The 25,204-nt window shown below is 43.0% G+C and overlaps 1 protein-coding gene across 4 annotated transcripts in view; it reads left to right on the top strand.

Annotated features, from left to right (window-relative positions):
• RBFOX1 (RNA binding fox-1 homolog 1) overlaps positions 1-2,749 on the top strand; it is an 882,054-nt gene extending 879,305 nt beyond the window's left edge. For all 4 annotated transcript variants that reach the window (XM_088656526.1, XM_035132149.3, XM_088656525.1 and 1 more), the window contains one exon: positions 1,795-2,749. In XM_088656526.1, coding sequence (XP_088512652.1) covers positions 1,795-1,917 — 123 coding nt within the window. In that variant the 3' untranslated portion in view covers positions 1,918-2,749. The remainder of the gene's footprint in view (positions 1-1,794) is intronic.
• Positions 2,750-25,204: the final 22,455 nt, after the last annotated feature.

Below are 25,204 nucleotides of genomic sequence, written 5' to 3'. Positions count from 1 at the left end.
TGATTTCCGAAATGTTCGAAAACCAAGGCGCAGCTTCCGATTGGTTCAGGTGCCCTAGAAACAATAGCTGACAGCCATATCAGACGTTCGGCTTCTGAAAAACATTTGGAAACTGGAACACTTACTTCCAGGTTTCCAGCATTTGAGAACCAAGTGCTTGAGTACCAAGGCGTTTGAGAACCAAGGTCCAACTGTATTGCCTACACTGACGGGTGGTGACTCTCCAGGATTTTAGACAAAGGGACATTCCCAGCCCTGCCTCGAAATGCTGGGGATTGAACCTGGGACTATCTGCATGTAAGGATCTCCCACTGGCCTATGGCCCTTCCCCAACACGAAGCTGCCTTATACTGAGTCTACCCAGCCCATTATTGTCTAAGGCAGCTTCCCGTTCAAGCACTGGACTCGATCCCAGTCTTGATTCACATGTGTTGCCTTATACCAAGAAGGATTACTGGCCCATCTAGCTCAACAGCACCTTGACGTCAGGTCTCCAAGATTTCAGAACAAGATCTCTCTTAGAGATGCCAGGGGTTGAACCAGGGACCTTTTGCATGAAGAAGAGATGCTCCACCCATGGAGACATGGCCCTTAAGAACCCAAGAACTTAAGAAGAGCTCTGCTAGGTCAGGTCAATGGGCCCATTTATGCCAGCATCCTGTTCTCACAGTGGGCAACCAGATGGCCATCATGGGAAACCTGCAAGCAGGACCTGAGCACAAGAGCACCCCCCCTCCTGTGGTTCCCATCAACTGGTATTAAGAAGCATGCCCCCATCATATAATAATAATAATAATAATAATAATAATAATAATAATAATAATAATAATATATTATTTATACCCCGCCCATCTGGCTGGGCTTCCCCTGCCACTCTGGGCGGCTTCCAACAAACATAAGCATACATCAAATATCACAGATTAAAAACTTCCCTAAACAAGGCTACCTTTAGGTATTTTCTAAATGTCAGGTAGCTGTTTATCTCTCTGACCTCTGATGGGAGGGTGTTCCACAGGGCGGGTGCCACTACCGAGAAGGCCCTCTGTCTGGTTCCCTGTAACTTTGCTTCTCGCAGTGAGGGAACCGCCAGAAGGCCCTCGGCGCTGGACCTCAGTGTCCGGGCAGAACGATGGGGGGTGGAGAGGCTTTAAAGGTCAGCACCAACATTTTGAATTGTGCTAGGAAACGTACTGGGAGCCAATGTAGGTCTTTCAAGACTGGTGTTATGTGGTCTTGGCGGCCGCTCCCAGTCACCAGTCTAGCTGCTGCATTCTGGCTTAGTTGTAGAGCACATTGCAGTAATCCAAGCGAGAGATAACCAGAGCATGCACCACTCTGGCGAGGCGGTCCACAGGCAGGTAGGGTCTCAGCCTGCGTACCAGATGGAGCTGATAGACAGCTGCCCTGGACACAGAATTAACCTGAGCCTCCATGGACAGCTGTGAGTCCAAAATGACTCCCAGGCTGCGCACCTGGTCCTTCAGGGGCACAGTTACCCCATTCAGGACCAGGGAGTCCTCCACACCTGCCCGCCTCCTGTCCCCCACAAACAGTACTTCTGTCTTGTCAGGATTCAATCTCAATCTGTTAGCCGCCATCCATCCTCCAACCGCCTCCAAGCTCCAAGCTGATGATCACTAAATGGTCAGCTGGCACCTGTCTGAACAACTTTGAGTGGTGTGTCCTGAACCTTGCTTGCAATTTTAAAAAAGAAAAAGAAATTAACATTGCAAATCCCGTTGTGAAGAAAAGTAGATGTTTAAAAAAACAACCCATCAAATTGCTTTGTTTCAGAATGCTTTTGCACCCTTGACTGATGCCAAGACTAGGAGCCATGCTGATGATGTCGGTCTCGTTCTTTCTTCATTGCAGGCTAGTATATACCGAGGGGGATACAGCCGTTTTGCTCCATACTAAATGACAAAACCCATAAAAACCCTTCCAATGTGGGGGAAAAAAAGGAAGCTTTCCGAGGCCTGGGTATTGCAATACATGCAATAGTGCATCATTTTAGCAACTCTAAAAATAAAAAAAAATAAAAAAGAGGAAAAAAATCTACATTTTTTTATCTTATACCTCAGATATTTTGTTCTGTGTATTTTAATATCGTGGGTCTTTTCATTTCCGAACGTTGCATAGTTCGATTGCTGGCTGTAGAAGGTTATTATTATTAAATTAAATTATGATTAATTATGATTAATTACTCTTATTTTCATTGTCGTGGTTGAACTAGAAAGCTGCTAGAAACTAATTTATAAAATAAAATAAAATAAAATCTGTTTGGGGGCCACAATCAAGACTGCTATATCATGTAAATGAATTATATATGCTGAATATTAAGCTATCAGGATTCCTCACTTGTTTTGTAAGAGTGTTAAAGTGACATCAGGGTCCCCCCTCCCTCCTGTGCATCTAACATTTATTTTTGTTTTCAAAAGGGGAGGGAAAAGAGGAGATTTGAGACGGTGGCGATGGGGGTCCAACACGATTAAATCGTAAAGTGGGACCACCACTGCGCACCCATCGTCCTATATCAGCTGTTTTAAATTATTCACTATTTATTCAAAGCCAAAGGTTATGTTGTTAATTTTGAGGCTGGGGCAGGGCGGGGGCGGGAGGGAGGGAGGAGAGAGGGGTGCTCTAACTGACACCTGTACATAAAATCTAATTTAATGCTGTCCGGAGGGCACCCCCTTTCAAGGCAACCCACCAAGTAAAGATCAGCTCCAAGCATAACTAGTTCTTTAGGAAGAAAGAAAGAAAGAAAGAAAGAAAGAAAGAAAGAAAGAAAGAAAGAAAGAAAGAAAGAAAGAAAGGGGGGAGAAAAGAGGAGAAAGAGAAAATCTCTGCTAGTTAGAACATGAACAAGCTTTCTTTTTATATTTCTTCCAGTATAATAAATTATTGATATCATTGCAGACTTTTATATTACGGGAGGATTAAAAAAATTAATGATAATAATAATAAAAGGTATAAAAGCACTGTTTCTATTTTTTTTCTTTTTTTCCAAAAAAGAGAGAAAGTAATAAAAAAGTTAAATTCTTTGTACCGGTTTAATGGGGTGGGGGGTGGGGTGGGGTGGGGGAGTGTATAAAATTTACATCTGTGCAGTGGAATTATTATTATTATTATTATGACACACCTACGACGCTTTAGGTTTTAAAACCCAGTTAGAGACCAAGAGATAAGAAATAAAACACACGTATAATCATTTTTACAGAATTTAAAATGCTGCTCATATTAAATAAATAAACATAAAAAGTTTATATACGCATTTTACAAGTACTGCAACCATTGAGTAGAGAGAGAGAGAGAGATTGAAAAAATAATAATAATAATCATGGTATTTTCATCTGCTTGGTACTTTTTGAAACATGACCGTGTCGTGTAAGCAAACTGCAATTCTTTGACATGTTCCAAGCCTGCCCCACTTCCCAACCTGAGGCTGTTGTGTTTGAAATTCGCTGGACCCAACTAAAAACAAATGCAAAAAGACCAGAATCATCAGATGAACAGAAGGTGGTTTGATGTCAGATACTTCCCATGTCTGATTCGCTGATTCCCCCCCCCCCCGGCAAGCACTGAAAAAATTCATGCCAAAGAGGCAGTTTCTGGCACAGCTGAAAAATTGCAGTTTGTCTGTACATCTGTTGTCCTGTTTACAAGTTAACCTAAGGTTGGGGGTGTTTGTCAGGGGAAACTTCTTGGTTTTTTTGTATTTAAAACAAATAAAAAGCAGAAAAAAGACTGTCTCGCGACAGTTTTTTTGGTTTTCTTTTTCTTTTTGTTCTTTGTTGAAGATAGTTATTATATTCTCATCTGTATGGTGCGGGCCTAAGGGGAAAAAAGGGGGGGGAGAGCACTTTATAGTTAAAAATAAATAAAAATAAAAATGATCAATTCACCGCTGTGAACCTGCCAACTCGCTATAAAAAATTCTGCTTTTTAAAGAGTGTTTGTGAAATCAGGCTTTCCTCTTTGTCATCGTAATGTGCATGCGATATGATCAGTTGAACGATAAACCATCAATAAAGTTTCACAAGATTTGAAAACGAGGTTTCTGGAGCATTTATATCAGAAGATGAAATATACACATGCGCATATATATATAAATATATATGTGTGTGTATGTAGATCGTCTTTGTCAAAGCCAAATGGGAGGGAGAGCCACACACAGGGTATAGAGTCAGAGAGTGTAAAGGGAGAAAGATGCATTTATCAATGGAAAAAATATTGGCTACTAAAAAAAGAAATGTATTAAAAAAAAGAAAGAAAGAAAGAAATGTATTCCACTAGCCAGGGAATGGACCATAACTTCTGTCATGCTTAACCCCCATGCTTTAGACCTAGAATGAAATCCTGAGAAATTCATGCACAAATCACAAATCCAATATTTCTTCTATCCCACTGCCTCCTATCTACTCCACTGAATCAGAAGCTGCTTTTAAAACCTGAAGGGAGTCTCCAAAGCAGTTTGAGGCTAGGAATGAGGTAGAGGAAGGGATGTATCAAAAGCAAAGGAAGTTCAGCTTAAGCATACCCCTAACCAAAAGTATTGGTGAATTCTGGTGAATGCATAAAAATCTTGTGCAACTGAGGGAAGGATGCACTTCATGTGCACAAAGCCTGCCCTTTGTGGAGGGAAATTGGGAAGTCTGCGTGGGTTGGGAGCAGGATCCATAGCTCCCATATCCACAAGACCTTTCTAGATTGGGACACAAACTAATTGATCCAAACCATTGTGGTGATCCACTCTTTTTCCATTCCAGTGCTTGTCAAGAGTTGCCCATAGCTTTAGTTTAAGACTTGCTTTGCTAGAGTGTAAATATTTGGCGATTGACTCCAGCTGCAATTACCCCAGCTTATTGTCACAAACTGTGGGTGCAAAGCACCAGAATCTTCTTCCTGTGCCTGCCTCTAGGGCAGTTTCCCCAACCTGGTGTCCCCCAGATGTTTTGGACTACAACTTTACACAACACATAGTTGAACAATGGAACTCGCTCCTACAGGAGGCTGTACAGTGGACCCTCTGGATACAAACTTAATTTGTTCCGGGGGTCCATTCACACCCTGAAAATTACATAAATAGAGGCATGCTTCTGCGCATGCGCAAGGAACGCAGAGCGCTTCTGCGCATGCGCGCATGGTGAAACCCGGAAGTATACACTTTCGGGTTTGCCATGGCCGAAACCCGAAGATTCTGTATCCAGAGGGATACGTAAGTAGAGGTACGACTGTACTGGCCGCCAACTTAGATGGCTTTAAAAGAGGACCAGACAGATTCATGGAGGAGAGGGTTATTGAAGGCTACTAGCCATACTGGCTATGCCAGTTGCTGAAAACCGCAGGAGAGGAGAGTGGTTTTGCACTCAAATCCTGCTTGCTGGTTTCCCACAGGCATCTGATTGGCCGCCATGAGAACAGGATGCTGGACAAGATAGGCCATAGGCTCTTTTTATGATCTTATGTTCTTAATGCCTAGTAGGCACAGCCAGCAAGGCTAATAGTCAAGCATGATGGAAGTTGGAGTCCAGCAATATCTAGAGCAGCAAGTTAGGAAAGGATGCTCTGTGGCAGGCATAGGCAAACTCCAGCCTTCCAGATGTTTGGGACTACAATTCCCATCATCCCTGACCACTGGTCCTGTTAGCTAGTCCCAAACATCTGTAGTCCCAAACATCTGGAGGTTCGGAGTTTGCCTATGCCTGCCCTGTGATATGTACACAGCTTTCAGAAGATAATGTGTGCTCTTTCTCAGTTTCTGTTGAGTTCAGTGCAGCAAATTTAGGAGATGTTACACACACACACACACACACACACACACACACACACACACACAATTTCACAAAATAGTGAGGGAAATTTTTAGTGTTTAGGTTGAGAATGGCCATTCCTGGTGTGCATTTATATCTGAAATGCCAGGGAATTCACCAGATATTAAGTGTTCAGAAACCAAGGGTGTTTACGGATGTAACTTGAAAAGGGATTTTCTTCACCTTGTTTTTCACCTATGGAGGGAGCCCAGATTTCCCCACCTTCACAACAATGCATTCACCAGACATACTTATCAGCAATTTGAATGCTGTGTCTGGTTGTCTTTCTTCAGGAGAGCTGTCTGCCTTGTTTTATTTTGCTTAAATAATAAGTGCAGCATAGTTGGTGACTTGTTTAAGCAGTCATTTGTCACTTTATTTTCCCCAAAGGAAAAACCATTTTAGACCGGGGGGGGCACAATTTAAGAGGATGTGAGTGGTTGGGCAGGTGATGTCACACGCACTAGCCAGTCAGTGCTGTGCATACCGGCATCTACTACAAATTGGTAGTACTAATTTCCTCTAAGATCAGTCCTGGACAGGGAATTTGTTACTCCAGTCCTGGAGAACCCAGTGACATGACTTCTCAAACAATGCATGTTTGATGCACTCTGAAATACCTTTTTTAAAAAACAAAAATAAAGTAAAATTAGCTGTTAAATAAATATTTATTTTCTTACAAAAAAAAATCATTTTGCACACATAGATCTCCTGATGTGTGGGTGATAAGTTAGTTTGTCATTTTGATTTAAAGTAAGTGGCTGTATCACAACTTAGGGGAAGTCCCCAATAAGTATCTGATGTCTAATTCTTTGAGATAATTGCAAACAGATACGGTTGCTGAATGCTGTTGGAAAATATTTTTGTGAAAACTCCTAGAACACTCCGGTCATTCATTTTATTCAAATGTATGTCTGATATAGGGAATGTTTTTTTCCAGTTATATAAATTATTACTGATAATATGAATTCTGATTTTAAAAGAAATGATTAATACCATATGTAGAATATCGTGACTTCAAAACAGTTACAAATCTTTAAAAACCCAACAAGTGTGTATATCTGTCTTTAGAAATTAGTGTTTATATCACTACAGTGGTTTGTGAATAAAGAAAAAAATGGTTTGTAATATTAAAAATAAAAGCTTAGTCTGAAATGGTGTAAATAAATCTGTGTCCAGAGTTGTTGCTGTTGTTTTTCTCTCTTCTTTCTTTCTTTCTTTCTTTCTTTCTTTCTCTTTCTTTCTTTTTGGAAACGATGGATCTATATCCATTCCATTTTTTAGCAAAGTTACTTAAATAACCCAGACAGAGTACAGAGATAAAAGAAATTCTGCTAACACTATAATGAAAAAATAGGACCAAAAAAAAAACATCTAAATTGAGGGGATATAAACAGATAGTTATTGTCCTTACTTCAGGCCTTGTACATTACAGGGAGACATTCAACCAAGCATATAGTGGAAAACTCCTTCAGAACTACACAGCCAATCAGACCATGTGCTACCTCACCAAACATCATGTCACTCTGCCTGATTGCTAAGCAACACTTCAACCCACCTCCACTTAGCTGGTTGACTTAACATTAACAGAATTAACCCTTAAGTTCCACACAAAATGATCTTTGCTGTTGCACCTCCAGCAGTTGTTCTCTCAACCATCTCACAAATAATAAAAATTAAATACGTTATGTATGTGGGACCCATACAGCTATTTCAGACATGCCCCTGAAATAATATAAGATACTCGTCTCTACTCCACAGTCTACTTGCAATCTGAACACTGACCGTGGAGGAAGCAAGAAGCAAGAAAACAAAGACAACAGAAGAATGACTTGAGAGAGAAGCTGTCTTAGAGCATCTTGTTCCTTGCCTGATTATTGATTATTAGCATCTCCAAGCAGGAAAGATCCTGGAATATATGGGTTCAGGTGGTCCCTGAGGTACCCTGGACCTAAGTTGTTTAGGGAAAATTAATACAATGCCCTGAACCTAGCTTGTTAGTGAATGGGCAGCAAGTCTCGATGCTTTAACAATGAGTTGTCAGCCAGGTGCCCCCATCAGAAATCTGGCCTTCTGATTCCACACCAGCAATCCAGTCTCAAGTTTACCAGTGTATGAATTCAATGGTCAGGCTATCCTTGTCCAGGAGCTTAGCCAAAAGTAGGTAAGTAAAAGCAGTGTGACACTCATGTGACTTGGGCCATGGGGGCTAGCTCACAACACTATGGATGGGAGAGAAAAACAATGTAGTTCACATTTAAAGATGAACCTCCCTCAATATCACTTTCTGAAATGGAGTGTAAACCAAAATACAACCAGCCTTTAAAATTTGCCTAGGGTAAATTACCCCTGATGGCTAGGGATAGAGAAGTATTTGATCAGCTTTGTTTTTTAGAAATGAAATACTAAATTTGCACTTTCTGAAACAGTATGAAGCCCAAACACAGGCATCCTTCAAAATTCACACTGCTCTGAATGTTGCAATGCAGTTCCTAGCCTAGGGTAAAGTCTGCACAGACTGCATATATTAGTGGAAACAACATCTAAAACATTATATTAGAAGAAGCAGCTTTACAAAAATGTGCATCTTGGGCAAAATTGAGCATACAAGCTTTCATACAATATACGAGTATAAATTCAGACTAAAATACTGATGAATTTTCATGAGGACTTTAAACAACAACGACAAACTGATGTGGAAATGTGGAGAATTGAACTAAGCATTGGGAAAAACCTAACTAAAACCAAAATTGAGAGATTCGTGCATCCCTATCCTCAAGTGGCTTTCTATTCCTTCTGCAGCTACCGGTACAGCTAGCAGTAACTTAGGTGGGGTACAAATGACAGTACCCAGTTGCCCCCTCAAGCCGCTGTGAAGGAGTGTAGGTGGACCCCTGCATATAATGGTCAGAACTGCCAAGTTGGAATCATCAAATAGTGTAAAGGAGGACCTGGTTTGTTGTTCTTCACTTTGGCCACACAGAGGTCAATAGTGATATTCACAGTACTTGTGTTAGTCTACCTGCTTTATTCTACTACTTTTACCGATTTGTTGCAATGGCCATGATACTAGAAACACTCATTTTTAACAATGAATAAAAATAAAGCTGGGGTGTGCCAGAAACTGAATTCTGCAAATCAGGGGTTAAATCAGGGGTTACGATAAGAAACATGAGAAACTGAGAGAAACCAACACTGACAAATTCCCCCGTCCCTACTTAGTTCAGAGTCATGGGCCGTCCTGACCTTTCAAAAAGCTACACCTGCTTCTGAATATTGAATTCTGTGTCTGCTAGCTCTGGCAGTTCACATGGCAGAAGGAGAAGAGACAAGTCAAGGAGCCTATCAAAGAGACAGTTGGCCAAAGAAATGTGTGTGCAGTTGGACAAGTATTTGATAAAGTCTCTCGAGTCTTCCATCTTACAAAGATAGGTGAGTTGGTCAAGCCAAGAGATCCTGCAGTATAAGATCCTGTCTTGAAGCAGGCAAGGTATCTCCTGGGTTACCAACGACATTAAGGAACCACAAGTTGCATAAACAATGGTCTGCTCAGGAGGGTTGACAAGTGCAAGAGGGACAGACACCTATCCTCCTTGAATTATGGTGCGGGAAAGAAAATTTTAACAGGTACAGCTTGACATTCAAGGATTGAGGGCATCCTGAGCAAGTTTGCAGATGACACCAAATTGGGAGGGGTGGCTAATACCCCAGAGGACAGGCTCACACTTCAAAATGACCTTAACAGATTAGACAACTGGGCCAAAGCAAACAATATGAATTTTAACAGGGAGAAATGTAAAGTACTACACTTGGGCAAAAAAAATGAAAGGCACAAATACAGGATGGGTGACACCTGGCTTCAGAGCCCATAGCTGCCAAGTTTTCCCTTGTCTCGCGAGGAAGCCTATTCAGCATAAGGGAAAATCCCTTTAAAAAAGGGATAACTTGGCAGCTATGTTGAGAGCAGTATAGTACATGTGAAAAGGATCTAGGAGTCTTGGTAGACCACAAACTTGACATGAGTCAACAGTGTGATGCAGCAGCTAAAAAAGCCAATGCAATTCTGGGCTGCATCAATAGGAGTATAGCACTAGATCAAGGGAAGTAATAGTATCACTGTATTCTGCTCTGGTCAGACCTCACCTGGAATACTGTGTCCAGTTCTGGGCACCACAGTTCAAGAAGGACACTGACAAGCTGGAACGCGTCCAGAGGAGGGCAACCAAAATAGTCAAAGGCCTGGAAACGATGCCTTACGAGGAACGGCTTAGGGAGCTGGGTATGTTTAGCCTGGAGAAGAGAAGGTTAAGGGGTGATATGATAGCTATGTTCAAATATATAAAAGGATGTTATAAAAAAGAGGGTGAAAGGTTGTTTTCTGCTGCTCAGAGAAGTGGACACGGAGCAATGGATTCAAGCTACAAGAAAGAAGATTCCACCTAAACATTAGGAAGAACTTCCTGACAGTAAGAGCTGTTCGACAGTGGAACTTGCTGCCAAGGAGTGTGGTGGAATCTCCTTCTTTGGAGGTCTTTAAGCGGAGGCTTGCCAGCCATCAGTCAGGAATGCTTTGATGGTGTTTCCTGCTTGGCAGGGGGTTGGACTGGATGGCCCTTGTGGTCTCTTCCAACTCTATGATTCTATGATTAGAAAAACACCACCTCAACCCACAGTTTCCTTTTCTCACAGTGGCCAACCAGATGCTCCAATAGCAAGCCTATAAACAGGACCTGAGTGCAGCAGCACTCTTCCCACTTGCGATCCCCCTCAATTGGTATTCAGAGGCATTTCCCCTCCAATCGTGGAGGTGTTTGCTTTATATCCAGTCATGCTATGGCTGTAGATTATGTCAACTGTCTTAGGGGCTGTGCATGCAATGTGTTATATACAGTTAGCACATGACAAGGGAGGTAAATCTGAAGTCAATCCCCTGTCCTGACTTTTGTGCATTCATCTGAACTTCTGAATAAGGCCTACATGCAAAAGGGGGGCCAACAAGTATGGTCGGGCACAAGTGTCTTATTCTATGTTATCTGCAAGTGGCTTTTCAGCTCCTCATAACTTCAGGCATACTGGCGCTTGGGTAGGCCTGAAATTTGGCTTCCATGCATGCAATAATGAGGCGGTGGAGTCCCAATGTAGAAGAATTGACTGTACCACTTTTGATTGCAGTCAGAGAGAATCTTCTTTTTGAACACTTCTTTATATATGAAAATGGCCCTGCAAGGGGATAGGTGGCTCAATCAAAGAGCAAATTAGGCTAGAACACTTTGCCCTGACATTCAAGGTCCCCTCACTCTGTCTTTCTCGGAAGTTCTTATCATGGCTGAACATTCAAATATGTGATTCACTCGCCTAATATCTGAAGTGGTACAGCCCACAATACCACCTCAAGGATTCTACCACTTCATTTTGTATTACATGAGCCTTGAGTAGATCATGCATTAATTGCGTGACATGAAGGGCTATTTTTCTAGAAAATGAGGTGTAGGAACTTATCACAAACACCTCCCTCATTCTCTTAGCATGGCACCTGTGAGGTGCCAGAACTGAGTTCTGGCGAGTTTCTGCTGAAAAAAAAAAGCCCTGGGATATCATCTCCCATGTTTGTTTTGTTTTTTAGTTTAGAAATACCGGTAGCACCCATGGAGAGGTGATCCATAGCATGACTGAAGAACATGAGGAGACTTTATACTTCCCCACCAAGTTGTCTTCTCACAGATAATAACTGCAGTGCAGCACAGTTATCATCAGTGGGGAAACAAAAGTCAACCCACACAGGGCAGCCCCACATAGAGCTCATTGAATTAATCCAGCCTTGAGGTTTCAAACACATGGACAACAGTGATCAGGAAGTATGGCAGCTGGGAGTGCAAGTGCTGCCTTAGCCTGCAGAAATGGTTGCTGGGAAGGAAAACACAAACACACACACACACACACACCACCCTCGACCTCGTAACAAGCAAGCATGCTCAAAACCCCTATTCCCACCAAAATTCTAAAGAAGTTCTCGTGCCGCAAGAAGCAAGGCAGAGAAAAAAATGGAAACCTATTTTTCCTTCGAAAGAAAACATAAAAGAAATTGGAGGATAGATTTCACTATGACACTAATTTATATAGCTGAAATGGGCCTGCGTGTATCCAGCTTTTAAATTTGGAAGTGTTTAACAGCCTTTTGGAAGGCTGTTTAAAATAAAATATCAACAGCGATTGAGCCGTAACAATGCTACTGTACCGCAGCTTGGAATATTAGTGAATTTCACCAAGATTACATGTGGTAATGCCTGTTACGTCTGCTGGGCTCCATGCTGGGCTAATGATCCTGGTGCCTGGCTGTTCGGCACTGAGAACGAGACTTTCACATTGTAAAACCTTTCATCTTCCTCAAGCTGCCTATTGCTAATGAATTTTTTATTTGTTTACTCAATGCTTCTCCTGGATATAAAAGTGACACTTAACTTAGAGAAAGGAAGAGAAAGATGAAAAAAAATAAAACACACCTCAGCCAACCTCTGTGTTAAATCAAAGCTAAGCACTGATCAGATCAGAAGCCTCTGAACGCCCTTTTATTTCCCTGGTTTACCATGTCCAGCAAAAGAAAAGGGGGGGGCGGAACTTAAGGAAATAAATAGAGCAATATGATTTTTTTGTGGGGGGGGGGAGAGTATTGTAGAATAGGAAAACACTGAATTATTCATGCTCTGATGGACTGTCATATGGGGCCATTATAAGCATATTTGCAAAGCAGCTGTGCCTCTGTGTGTTGCTGAATGAAAACGCAAGTTCTCTGTTCTTTCTTTTTTTAGATCATCTTTCATAAAAGCTTCGTTATTTGTTGTGGTTCTTTGGTTGCTCGACTGTTCACGGCCTTAAGAGCAATTTGCCTCCTCACCCTGCAAACAAACGTTGCATAGAATACACACAGAATATCTTTGGAAATGATGTGTGTGTGTGTGTGTGTGTGTGTGTGTGTGTGTGTGTGTGTGTATGTACCCAGTGCAGAGAACTAACCCCAGTTCGATACCTTTTACATGATAGGAATAACACCATCTGGAACACCTGCACATCCAACTTTCACATCCGCACCACACACATTGAAAACACTCTTTAACAGCCACGGTTTCCTGCAAAGAATTATGGGAACCACAGTTTGTTAAGGGTACAGAAACTTGTACTCTGGGAAGGATCGCCTAACAACTCTCAGCCCCTTTTCACAAGTTCCAGTCCCCAGGATTCCTTGGGGGAAGCTATGGCTGTTAAAGTGGTATAAGAGTGCTTTAAACGATTGGTGTGGATGCCCCCCTCCCAAATCCCATCAGCCCCAGCAAACATGGCCAGTGGTCAGGTGTGACAGGAGCTGTTGTCATTATTGTTGGCATCCATGTGTCTCAAGAGATCATGGAGTGCATGTCCGGGGATGAAGTCAAACTACTGTGTTAGCAAAACCAAATCAACATCCCCAGGGCACATGCCTGAGCAGTAGGGTGATGACTTTTTTACAACCTCATTTCCCTGTATCATAATTTGATGAGCTTTCATTAAAGATTAGATAAAATCTTACTTTCAAAGAGATTTGATTAAAAAAACCTCATGCACAAAATGATTTCAAAAAAATTTATTTATCAGTTTTTTGACCAATCAATCAATCAATCAATATACTTTATTCGACCGATAGTCAGGAAAAAACAACAACATTTTTGACCATTTTTGAAGTCACTGTAAGCCATGGGCATACCCAGGGGGGCAGCTGCCCCCCTAGAAGCAAAAAGCCTGCGAGGGGACGGTCCCTGAGAAGGAGGTGTTGGAAGCAGAAGTGACGGTCAGCTGCTGATGCTCCGGCAGGGTGAGGAGCGGCGGCGGTGGCGGCAGCAGCAACAACAGCGAGGACGGTGAGGAGGGGCAAGGCAGCAGAGGCGCCCAGCAGCAACAAAAAGCGAGGAGAAAGTAAAGAACGCGCAGGCATAGTTTTTGTGTTTGTGTTTTTTTTGAGTGTGTGTGCTGGTCGCTTCCTCTTCCTGGTTTGCAGGCACTGCAGGGAAGCTCGGGAGGGGAGGGGGCGAGACGCGAAAGGGCCGCCCGTGCCTGCTCCTCTCGTCCTCTGGCTAACCCACCTAGCTCGGGTCACGTTGGGAAGTCGCTGGGAGGAGGAATCCAGTCGCCGGAGGGCAAGGGAAAAGTGCGGGCCTTTTGCTGCGCGCTTTCCTTGTGGTGCCGGAGTCGCCTGGCGGGCAGGACGGACAAAGGCGGGGAGAGGGTGGGGATTGTGGAAGGGCGGCTTCCCGGGGGTGAAGAGAAGCTCCTGAGCAGCGTGCCAGCCACCCTCCACTTTCCCTGGAAGAAAGAGCCATTTCAAGACAGGGGAGGCTCTCCATCTGCTCCGAAAGGATCTCTCTGGGGGACCCACCCACGCCTCCTCGAATGTAGCCCCGCCCACGTTCCCACATTGTGGCCCCTCCCCTCTTGTGCCTTGGTCCCACCCCTGAATGACCATGGCTTTGCCCCCCCCCCTAGATTTGATCCTGGGTACGCCCCTGCTGTAAGCAGATATAAAATTGAACCCAATCTTTAGAGTTACATATATACAACATTATATAGGGTCATCAAACACACCAGGAACCTTTTTTTAGCTGCAGTAACAGTATAGACGCCGCTAGAGGACAATGTTTTGCTACCTCTCCTGTAGGTTCTTTTCCCAGCATGCCTGGCAGGGTCTGCTGGCTGAGTTTTGAGGTCCCAAAAAGGGGCTTTTACCTTGCGCAGGTGTGACATTTGTATACCCTATGTTGCTAAGAACACTCCCCATTGTGGAATGTGGTGTTGTGTCCAAATTTGATACGAAATATATATAGAATTGTTAATACAATTTTATGAAATGGTAAAACGGCATACAAAAAAAATTAAAATACGGTTTGTGCGTAACCTTTTTTAATATTTCAATGGAATATACCTCATTTAAGTCATTAATAGGCAAAAGTTCATCCATTTGTGCTACAGGAAATAATTTTTGAGAAAAAAAATGAAAAAGACACCATCCTACTGAGCAGTATTATGGAGGTCCTAGGCTGCCCAGATGACCAGACCCACCTCTTGGCCTTGTGGTCCAAAGGAAAGCAGAGCAATACATTTGGCACCAGCTTGGCTGCAGGAGTTGCCGGAAGAAGGCATACAATAAATAACTCCCCCCCCAAAAAAAAAACATTAAAAAGGATATAGGATGTTTATGAGCCAAAGACAACAAAATACTTTTATCATGCAGAAAAGCTCAGGTTCAATCCTTATTATCTTGGGAAAGACCCCTGCCTTAAACACTCCCAGTCAGTGTATGCAATGCTGTTCTGGATTGTCCAACAGTCTGACTCGGTACAAAGTCGTTTCTTGTGTAATGAAGGGGCATAGCTCAGTGGTAGAGCACCTGCTTTGCATGCAGAAGGTCTCTGGTTCATTTCCTGGCATCTCCAGGTAGGGCTGGGAGAAACACCTGCCTGAAACCCCGGAGCATCACTGCCAGTCAGTGCAGATAAAACTGAGCCAGTTGGATCAGGGGTCTAACTTGGTATAAACCAGTTCCATATGTAATGGACTATGTGAAAAGAGAGTCTAATTTGATAAAGGAGTTCCCGGTGTTCCATATTTGTGGGTTTCGACTATGCAACTTGTTTCTTGAAAAAATGATGATTCTATTCAAACCACTTTGATGGGAAACTTTTTTTTAAAAAAAAAGTAATGGAGATCATTAAAGAATGCTATTTCTCTCCAGAGATTTGTTATGTTATAAAGGGACAGGAATTACTAGAGTTAATCAACCGCATTCTACTGAAGTCTATACTTAGATTAATTAATTTTTTTAACTCTGAAGGAATAGTGCAAAAATGCAAGGGAGTGAAGGAATCATGGAAATTACAGGTCTCCTGCCCCATTGATTCCTTTGCCACTTTTGTAAGCCTCCAGCTTGGCAAGAAAGGGTGGCACATATGAAATGACCCTTGTCCGTAGAGCATTTAAGGTCGCAAGCTTAACTGGTAACTTTTGAAGAGCTTTGCATGCCGACAACCATGACCCCCAAGAAAGTTGCAAAACACATATCAGTGTTTTGCTCTTCTGGTGTAGTGTGCAAAGGGGGGACATGCATACAGTATTACAGAAGGCAGAACTCACACATCCCCCCCCCCCACGTTGGAATTCTGCAAGTTCCTCCTCCATGTTACAAATTCACTCCACACATGGAACAACATGAAACTGCAACATAACTTCCTCTCCCCCTCTTCACTCAAACTGTCCCCAGATCTGCTCCTGAGGGAAGAACTGCCAGGGGAGGGGATTGAGGGGCAGGGACATGGGAAGAAGAAGATTCTTTGCCAGAAGCAATGACTGTCTAAAGTAGTATCGTAGTGCTTTAAATACATGGTGTGAATGTGGCTCTAATTTGCTATCAGTCCATGGTGCAACACAAAGCTAAATTGTGCCTAGATTATTATTTTTTAAAAATCAACTGATCAAGAACTGGCAAATGTCTGAATTTCAGCCTCCAGATGATCTTAATAATAATAATAATTTATTATTTCTACCCGGCCCATCTGGCTGGGTTTCTTACATCGGAGCTGTTTGTTTGTACTATTGATCAGCAGGTTATTGAAACAATGGCAGGGGCTCCTGCATCAGTACGAAAAGTTACTGAAGTTACAGTTACAGAAGAACTGGATGGGAAACAGGGTCCCTTAATTGGGATGGCTTTCACCTTCCACAAGGAAATGCCAATTAAAGGGATTCATTCTGTTTCTCTGCACTGTTCTTCCATGAGGTCCGTGGGGGTCAGGAAACGAAAAGCTACCAACTTACTACTCTGAGAGCACTGAGCATTAAGGAAGATAGTCTTGACACAAAGACTTGGTAAACTTAGTAGAATAAAAGAGCTTTGGGGTCGGGGGAGAGACAGAGCAAGCTTGTAACAATGGCTAGTTAAGGAGAATGCAGCCATTATGAGCCAGCCAGCTTCTGGTCCACAGTCTTGCCTGGTTTGAGAGATGCTGATATAGCTCCTCTATGGACAGGGTGGGTGGGTGGAGCAAGGGAGCCCAGGTGTGCCTCTGGGTGTTGCGATCACATCTAAAAGGTCCTCCTGGCTGCCTTTAGTTCCAGTACATCGAGGATCAAGGCGGTCTCCAAGAGTGCCCCCAGTATAAACCCTGAAGTATGCCTTCAACAAGAACAAACATCCTCAACTTCCACTCCCCAAGTTGCAAAGTCTGCTGAATGTGACAGAGATCCAGCGAAGGTACACATTGCCTGTGACGACTGCTTTAAAACATTGCTTAAATGTACGATTAAAAATGCATGCGAAAAAATATATAATGTCTCTTCTGAACATTGCGCTAATAGTAGAAAATGAATTCTGAATAAGGGCAGGATGCATGGTGATGGGTCCTACTCTGTGCTGTTGTCAAGAAGCATTTAATTGAAAATATGAGTCCTAGAGTGGCAGTTTGGTGCCTCCTAAAGTTGTTTTATGGGCACCTCTGTTTCTACCACCACCGCCTAATAGCAGGAATCAACTTGCAGTTTGCTTTCAAGTAACTTACAGTTTGAACAGTAACAACATCAACATTGCTTCCATCTTTATTTTCATTTCCAAGAAGGCAATCAAAGCTCTATTAGCGGGGACAATGTTCCTAGGTAAACACCTCCTAAGGGCTGTAGCTCAGTGGTGGATCATCTGCTTCACGTGTAGGAGGTCCCAGGTTTAATCCCTGACATCTCCAGGTAGGTCTAGCATTGTCCCTTGTCTGAAATCCTGGAAAGCTGCTGCCATTCAATGTAGACACTACTGAGCCAGATGGACCAGTGGCTTGCCTTATGTTCCTATATTCGCTTATGTAAGGTCAGGAATCAGTATCATTTGGAGGTGAGAGTATTAGGCTTACAATAATCTGAAGGCTAGGGATGGAGAAGAAGGTTGATTAACTTGCTTTTAAAGATGAGCATACTATATAGCTGCACTTTACTGAAACAAAATGAGAACCCCAAAACAGCTGCCCCTCAAAATTTACACTTCTTAGAGTTTTGCAAAGCACTTATCCATTCAAGTAATGTCTACAAAAGTGCATATACTAGGGTAAAATGTGCATTAAAATGCATAAATTGGTGAAAGTGACATACAAAAATGCATTTAATTACAGGAAATAGTTTTACAAAAATGTAGGGTATTTTTTTGGGGCAAAATTTATTAGGAGGAAATTACATGGAAATGCTGAAATCTTGTTTTCCTTTTTTTTTAAAAAAAAAAGGCTCACGAATTGCTGCAGAAATGTAGAGAACTGAATTTAACACTGGAAAAAATGAGGAGCTGAGGGAACCAAAACTGACAGACCTATCCAGCCCTATTTGATGCCATATAAAAGACAACATTTTAGAACAGCTTTCCACAAACTACGGGCCAGACCTCAGCTTTACAGCCCATTCCCTGGTCATACAGTTGCCTTTTAGTGGATAGGCAAAAACAGCAACCAGCAGTTCCAAAAGTAATAATAATAATAAAACTGGGAATAGAGAGGTAGAGGATAAGATAGGGACACTGTTATAGGAGGATGAGGAAGAGAATGTGCAAAGAGTAGGGATGAAAGTTTCAGTTTGGTATGAAAAGAGAAGAAATAACAGGAAATAAGTAAAAGTGTTTTAGGAGACATACACAGAGGTGGGGAAATATAAGGGAGAAAGGCCTTCTCCACCTTACATCAGCAAATTCTCGCTAAACTGGAGAGGCCAAGTCACTGAGTGATGTTGTGCTCAGGTCCTGTTGATAGATTTCCCATTGCAGCATCTCTCTGAACTATGTGCAGGTTTATGATCCTTTGATCAAAGGTTACATTTCTAAATGCATAAAAGGCACGTGTGTGTGCGCGTGTGCGCGTGTGTGAAGACAGTACATATACATCATTTATTATAACCTGGGATGCCATGAATATGCATGATTATTTAGATATTTGATGCTGCAGACAAGTATCTTGAATAGTCTACAGATTCACAACTGTTGGTATGCGCATATGTTCCTCATTTAAGTCAATTGTGGTTAACGATGCATAATACAGAAGAAGAATGGTTTAGATCTAGATGGATTTCCATGGCTGGTTGTGTTTTGAATGGAAAATCCTAGTGAAAAAATCCTATATTCGTTTTTATCTTCTTCTTCTTCTTCTTCTTCTTCTTCTTCTTCTTCTTCTTCTTCTTCTTCTTCTTCTTCTTCTTCTTCTTCTTCTTCTTCTTCTACAAACAAGTGGTCCTGAACTCATGGGGCCAACATGTAGGAATTTTTGAAATACATGTTTTGAAATAAAAAGAATGGGTTTTGCATATCCTACTGAAACAGCCAGTTTTCAGTCTGACTTGCAGATGTGGCTATAAAACCGTATCCCTCTTTCCTCCCTGTGTCTTAACACTAGAACACTCTGGACACCCAATGAAGCTGAACGAAATAAGGACAGACAAAAGAAATCACTTCTTCATAGCCAAGCTATGGAACTCACTCCCACAGGAGGCAGTGATGGCCACCAACCTAGACAGCTTTAAAAGCGGATTAGACAAATTCATGGAAAAGGAGGCTATCCATGGCTACTAGCCATGGTGGTTATGCTCTGCCTCCATGGTCAGGGACAACAAATGCTTCTGAATACCAGTTTCAGGAAAACGCAGGAGGGGAGAATGCTCTAGTGATCTGGTCCTGTTTGAAGGTTTCCCACAGACATCTGGGCAGCCACTTGGAGAACAGAATGCTGGATGAGATGAGCCACTGGTCTAATTCAGCAGTCTCTTCTTACACTGTTGCGAGTTTGTCTCAACCCTTTAAATTAGGCACCCCCAAACTTTGGCCCTCCAGATTCCCATCATCCCTGACCACTGGTCCTATTAGCGAGGGATCATGGGAGTTGTAGGCCAAAACATCTGGAGGGCCGCAGTTTGGGGATGCCTGCTTTAAATAATGCATCTTAGCTAAAGGCCATTATGAGACCTTGTGCCGGAACATTCAGTCCTTTGACTTTGTGAACAATGCTGAGCACTGGTGGGTCATGCTGCCTGGGGCTGATATGAGCTAAAGTCCAACACCATCTGGAGGGCCACAGGACCCCCTTACCTGCTGCGGGGAGAGAAAATGACCCCTCTCCCATAAAACTAGGATGGGGCAGGCAGTCTGCGCAGCTCATCTTTTGTATATCTCCTCCTAAGGAAGTTTAGCGGCATATTACGCATCCAGTATTCAGCCTGGAGACAGACACTCGGAGAAAACACTTCATCACTGACACAACTTGGAGCACTCTATAAGTAAACAGCATATTGCGAGTGACATGCAATCAATTTCACAACAGAGCAATTAAACATGTTTGGGATGGGCTTGCTCTTAGGTGAAAATTTGAACAGTCGTATGTGTTTGTGTGTGTGTGTGTTCACCTGGCTTACAAGTGAGAGGTGATGAGAGCATGAAGGCAGCCCATGAATGTGTTCAGTGGGCATTTGGTTATTGTGCTATTTTATTTTGTTTCCTGTAATGGGCTTTGGTGCCCCCAAACGGTACATAGATAGACCATAATGTAACACGATGAGTTGCACTCAATGACACTGAAGAGAAGACAACACAGAGATATCATATTGGGCAGCTCCTCCTGCAACCTATTGCAAGATCCAGCTCCATCCTGGATAGCAAACAGCTGATGCAAAGAAAGCACATTGTGCTCCCCCACTCTTTTATAAAGTCATTGGCAAGAGCCAAACTTGATAAACATTATAGGAACACTTCAATACTATCAGGGGGAACATATCAACCTGCATATTATCCTTTGCTTTAAAAAAAAAGGAAGGTTTTTAGCAAGTGCCTGCTCCTGGGAGCCACAGAGGTATCTATGTAATTATGTGATTTCAGGATCTTTATCTGAAATATCTCTACTTTGCCACAAAGTCTGAGATGACTTCAGATTTCTTCTGGGACCATTGCACCAAGATATATGTACACATTACTCCTCAAAGGAGATTAACACAGAGATGACCTCTTAGCTGCAACTCCCCATGGGTGGAAGGGAGGCAAGCAGGAAAACTACTATAGCAACTTTGCAATATTAAGCTAGCAAAGATCACAGATAAACAGCCGACACCAGTACAGCTCCCTCGTTTAAAGAGCGTGTGGGGGGTTTTCCCCCATGGTGTTAAATCCGTGTCACTGCCACTGGGGGAAAGTAATAATGTAACAAATGAAACTGTTGTTCAGTTTCATTAAGAGGAAATGTGATAAGATTGGCTAATTCAATCATGCCCATCTTTTTAGATTTCCCACATGTTGAAGCATAATGAATATTACAGCTAATAGAATAAATCACAGAATGGGGAGTTTGGGGAAAGTTGTTTACATAATCAGGATCAAAACTATGGGGCATCCTAAAGGGTATTGTTGCCAGAGAGAGAGAGAGAGAGAGAGAGAGAGAGAGAGAGAGAGAGAGAGAGAGACTTCATAGATTTTTGCACCTATCCAGAGTTTGGTTTCCTTGGAATGAAGATGAAGGTCAATGGAAATGGCCATGTCTTTAAGATATATAGGTTCATATAGACAACCTGAACATAGGATGGAAGGGCTCACAGCATTATCACTCCAGAAGATCTTCCCAAGCCATAACTTTCGGTCCAGCATAGAAGACGGCAAGCCTCTCTTTCTCCACCTGTCAGCATCAACCAAAACCTACTCTCACACACAGCCCTCTTGGCCTATTGTTCTACATACTAGGAGGATACGACATCCAGCCACGTAAGGTGGGAAAAGGCCCACCCATTTGTCTCTATGACAACAGAGTTCACTCTTTAAGATCATGGTTGATGTTTTATTATGTTTTTAGTATTTAGATGGGAGCCGCCCAGAGTGCCTGGGGCAACCCAGTCAGATGGACAGCTTAATAATAATAATAATAATAATAATAATAATAATAATAATAATAATAATATACTGGCACGTCATGCTACAGACACCACCCCCCATTTACAAGGGGGTTGCATTCTGGGCCAATGCATGCTTTGTGTCCAAGACCTTGCGGGGCCGCGAAGCACCAGCGGCATAATGTGGGGCCCAATTCGGCGCCCCTGCTGTTGCTTGTGGAGGAGAAAGAAGGATTTGTGAGTATGTATAGAAACTAGCCTTATGCACAAAGCTAAAACTCACAGTTGTTGCTCTGTCCCATTTTGCCCACCACTGGCATGTGGCCCCTGGAAAGTTGAAACAAAGGGAATGTGGCCCTTGAACTGAAAAAGGCTGACCCTTGTCTGCCCTTGAATGAGGAGTTCCCCTGGACCAGGGCAAATGAGGGCAGTCAAGGATCTGCCCCCAAGGGATTTCTGCAAAGCCCACTAGGCTGTCACCCAGGCCAGAAGAAGATCACAGAAGTCATCTGCAGAAATAAGAAATGGCAATTATATAATCCATGACACTTCCCTATTCCACTGCCCCCGGCCTTTTGCTTGTGTCTCTCGGATTGTGCAGCAAGAGTCCCTCAGTGCCAAGTAGTTGCCGCGATTGCTCTAATTGACACTAATGAAACAAATTGCAACATGAGGTGCGACATGTCAGGTTACATTAGACACTCGGGTTGTCTGATCTACTGATGTGTCACTTTATGAATCTGTACTGCGGCAGAGCAGACTTTGACTCTCCCCTGTCCTTAACGCCTCTGAGACTACAGTAATTTTACCAAGGACATGCACAGGTGTTGTTAATGACAATCTGCACACAATTCAGTTGCACAGGTGCAGGGGAAGAGATGGGGTGGCTGAATCAGCAGTCAAGGAGATGCTTGAAGAATTTCGCTTCTCCAAATTACAGGCCACATTCACACCATACATTTAAAACACTGTGATACCACTCCCAGCATTCATGGCTTCCCTCAAAGAATTATGGGAGTTCTCATTCGGTAAGGGTGCTGAGAGAGAGATGGTAGGAGGCCCCTATTCCCCTTCCAGAGCTATGATTCCTAGAGTGGTTTAACAATTTATCCCTCTTCCCAAGAACTCTGGGAATTGTAACAGGGGTGGAATTTGGCAATACGGCACCATGGGCAAGGGCAAAATTTGGTGGCGCTGTGGGTTAAACCACTGAGCCTAGGGCTTGCTGATCAGAAGGTTGGCGATTCGAATCCCTGTGACGGGGTGAGCTCCCATTGTTTGCTCCCTGCTCCTGCAAACCTAGCAGTTTGAAAGCACGTCCAAGTGCAAGTAGATAAATAGGTACCGATACAGCGGTAGGGTATCGGCGTTTCCGTGTGCTGCTCTGGTTCGCCAGAAGCGGCTTTGTCATGCCACATGACCTGGAAGCTGTACGCCGGCTCCCTCAGCCAATAATGCAAGATGAGTGCTGCAACCCCAGAGTCGGTCACGACTGGACCTGATGGTCAGGGATTCACTGCAATCATTTAGCAATACATTTTACAAATTCAAAAACCACTTCACAAACCTCAGGACATCAAAGTGATAAGATAAAATACAAACAATACACATTCTAGAAGCACTTAAAACCATGTATCTGAACTCTCAAAACAATAACCCATTCCTACAAGTGTACAGTTGATATTCCAGGAAAATGACTGATTCACAGACCTCAGGATGAGCCTTCTCAAATAAACACAGTAAGGCCCTAAATACCATGACACTAAACCACTGTCTACCTTCAGCTGGTAGCTAATTCCATGTTGAAGGAAGAGTAGCAAAATTGCAGCTAAGAAGCTCAACTCATATATATGACCGACACCCTTCTTTGGGAATTAAACCAACCGTCCAGACTTTTAACATTCAAAAACTTGACTTGCAGAAAATTATAGTTATACATATTATTCACAGTCACATGCTTATGCTAGCATGGGCCCACAGTTTCTTCTTCTAACTTAGCAACAACTGCATTTCCCTCTCTTTCCAGGGGCTCAGCAAACAGCCTTCTGTATGTCAATTAGGCCAAGCCTTACAGCTCCTATTGAAAAACTTCCACTTTTACCTTCTCCTGCAGCTTTGCCCTCTTTCCTTAAAGCAGAGAAGAAGCACTCCAACAGTTTTCACAGTGGATTCTAAAGCACAGTCATCTTGCTTCACCTAAAAGGGAGTCTCTCCTTCACCAGATACCTCCCATGTGGCCACCATTAGCCAATCACATGAGAACTACTAGGGAACTCTCTAGAATTCAGTTGCCAACCAAATTTAAACACATAGTAATGCATATAAGCATTTACAATTCCAGTGAATTAAATTACTTTACTTAACATTCCAAAGACCGGGAACTGCAACACTAAAAGCCCACTTTCTAGTACAGTGGTACCTCAGTTTTTGAGCATCTCGGAAGCCGAACACCGAAAACTCAGAAGTAAATGCTTCCATTTTTTAACGTGCCTTGGAAGTTGAGCAGCTTCCGTTGCGTGTTTTTCAATTTTCTCCATTGAATTTGCAGCCAGCCCTTTGCACCTCAGCTTTTTCAAACGTTTCGGAAGTCAAACGGTCTTCCAGAATGGATTACATTTGAGAACCGAGGTACCACTGTACATGCAAAAAGCACCTCTGGAGCATGTGTTTCTGTCAGTAGTGCTGCATCTGAGTAGTGCAGTAGTTGTGTCTACATAATGCTAAGGCACTTAGACTATAGCAGTTGTCTGTGTGGGGTGACACATGTGGGACACTGCTCACCTGCCTTCTGAACTCTGTGCATCATTGATGACTCCTGAGAGGGAGGAGTCCTGTGTGCATAGGACAAGGGGGCGAAAGCACTCAAAGCTCTGACTCCCTGTATTGCCAACTCATTGCCCTTCACAAGTCAGAGTGTGAAGCCTAAAGCAGGGAACCTCCACTGCTTCATGCAGCTTGGCACATGGATTAAGGCCCTGCAAAATCATGAACACTCACTCCCCACTTCGGACTTTACCCTCAGGCTCATGCCACAGGGATTCAGGAGGGCAGAGCTAAATGGGAATCATCTCCCCACAACTTGGCATTTGCCAATGAGCAGCACACACCAGCACTGCTTTGGGTGCAGGTCTCTGCATGTGTGTACATTAAACTCCCAAAACACTTTTTTTCCCTCTGCTCTCGCCACATTAAAATCTAATATTCCTTTGGTTGCTTTCTGTTTAGCAGACTTGCAAATAGATTAAGCCAGAAAGTGCTTCCTAAGCATTGAAAAGTCTTGGAATAGACAGGGGGCCACTTAGACATTCTGGAGACATTGGCATGTATTTATGACTCTGTATACAGATCAATTATTCCAATAAACGAGTGCTCAATAGGCAGTTATATGGGCAACTGGCAAAGTCCAAGCGCTTGTTCCATGGTGACCGTAGGCTGATTTCAACTTGGAGTTCTCTGTACATAATTTAAAGTGCTGCGCTAAAATCCAA

This window comes from Zootoca vivipara, chromosome 13 (assembly GCF_965207765.1).
Source record: "Zootoca vivipara chromosome 13, rZooViv2.hap1.1, whole genome shotgun sequence".
Taxonomy (NCBI): domain Eukaryota; kingdom Metazoa; phylum Chordata; class Lepidosauria; order Squamata; family Lacertidae; genus Zootoca; species Zootoca vivipara.
This window is presented reverse-complemented; position numbering and strand designations above follow the sequence as displayed.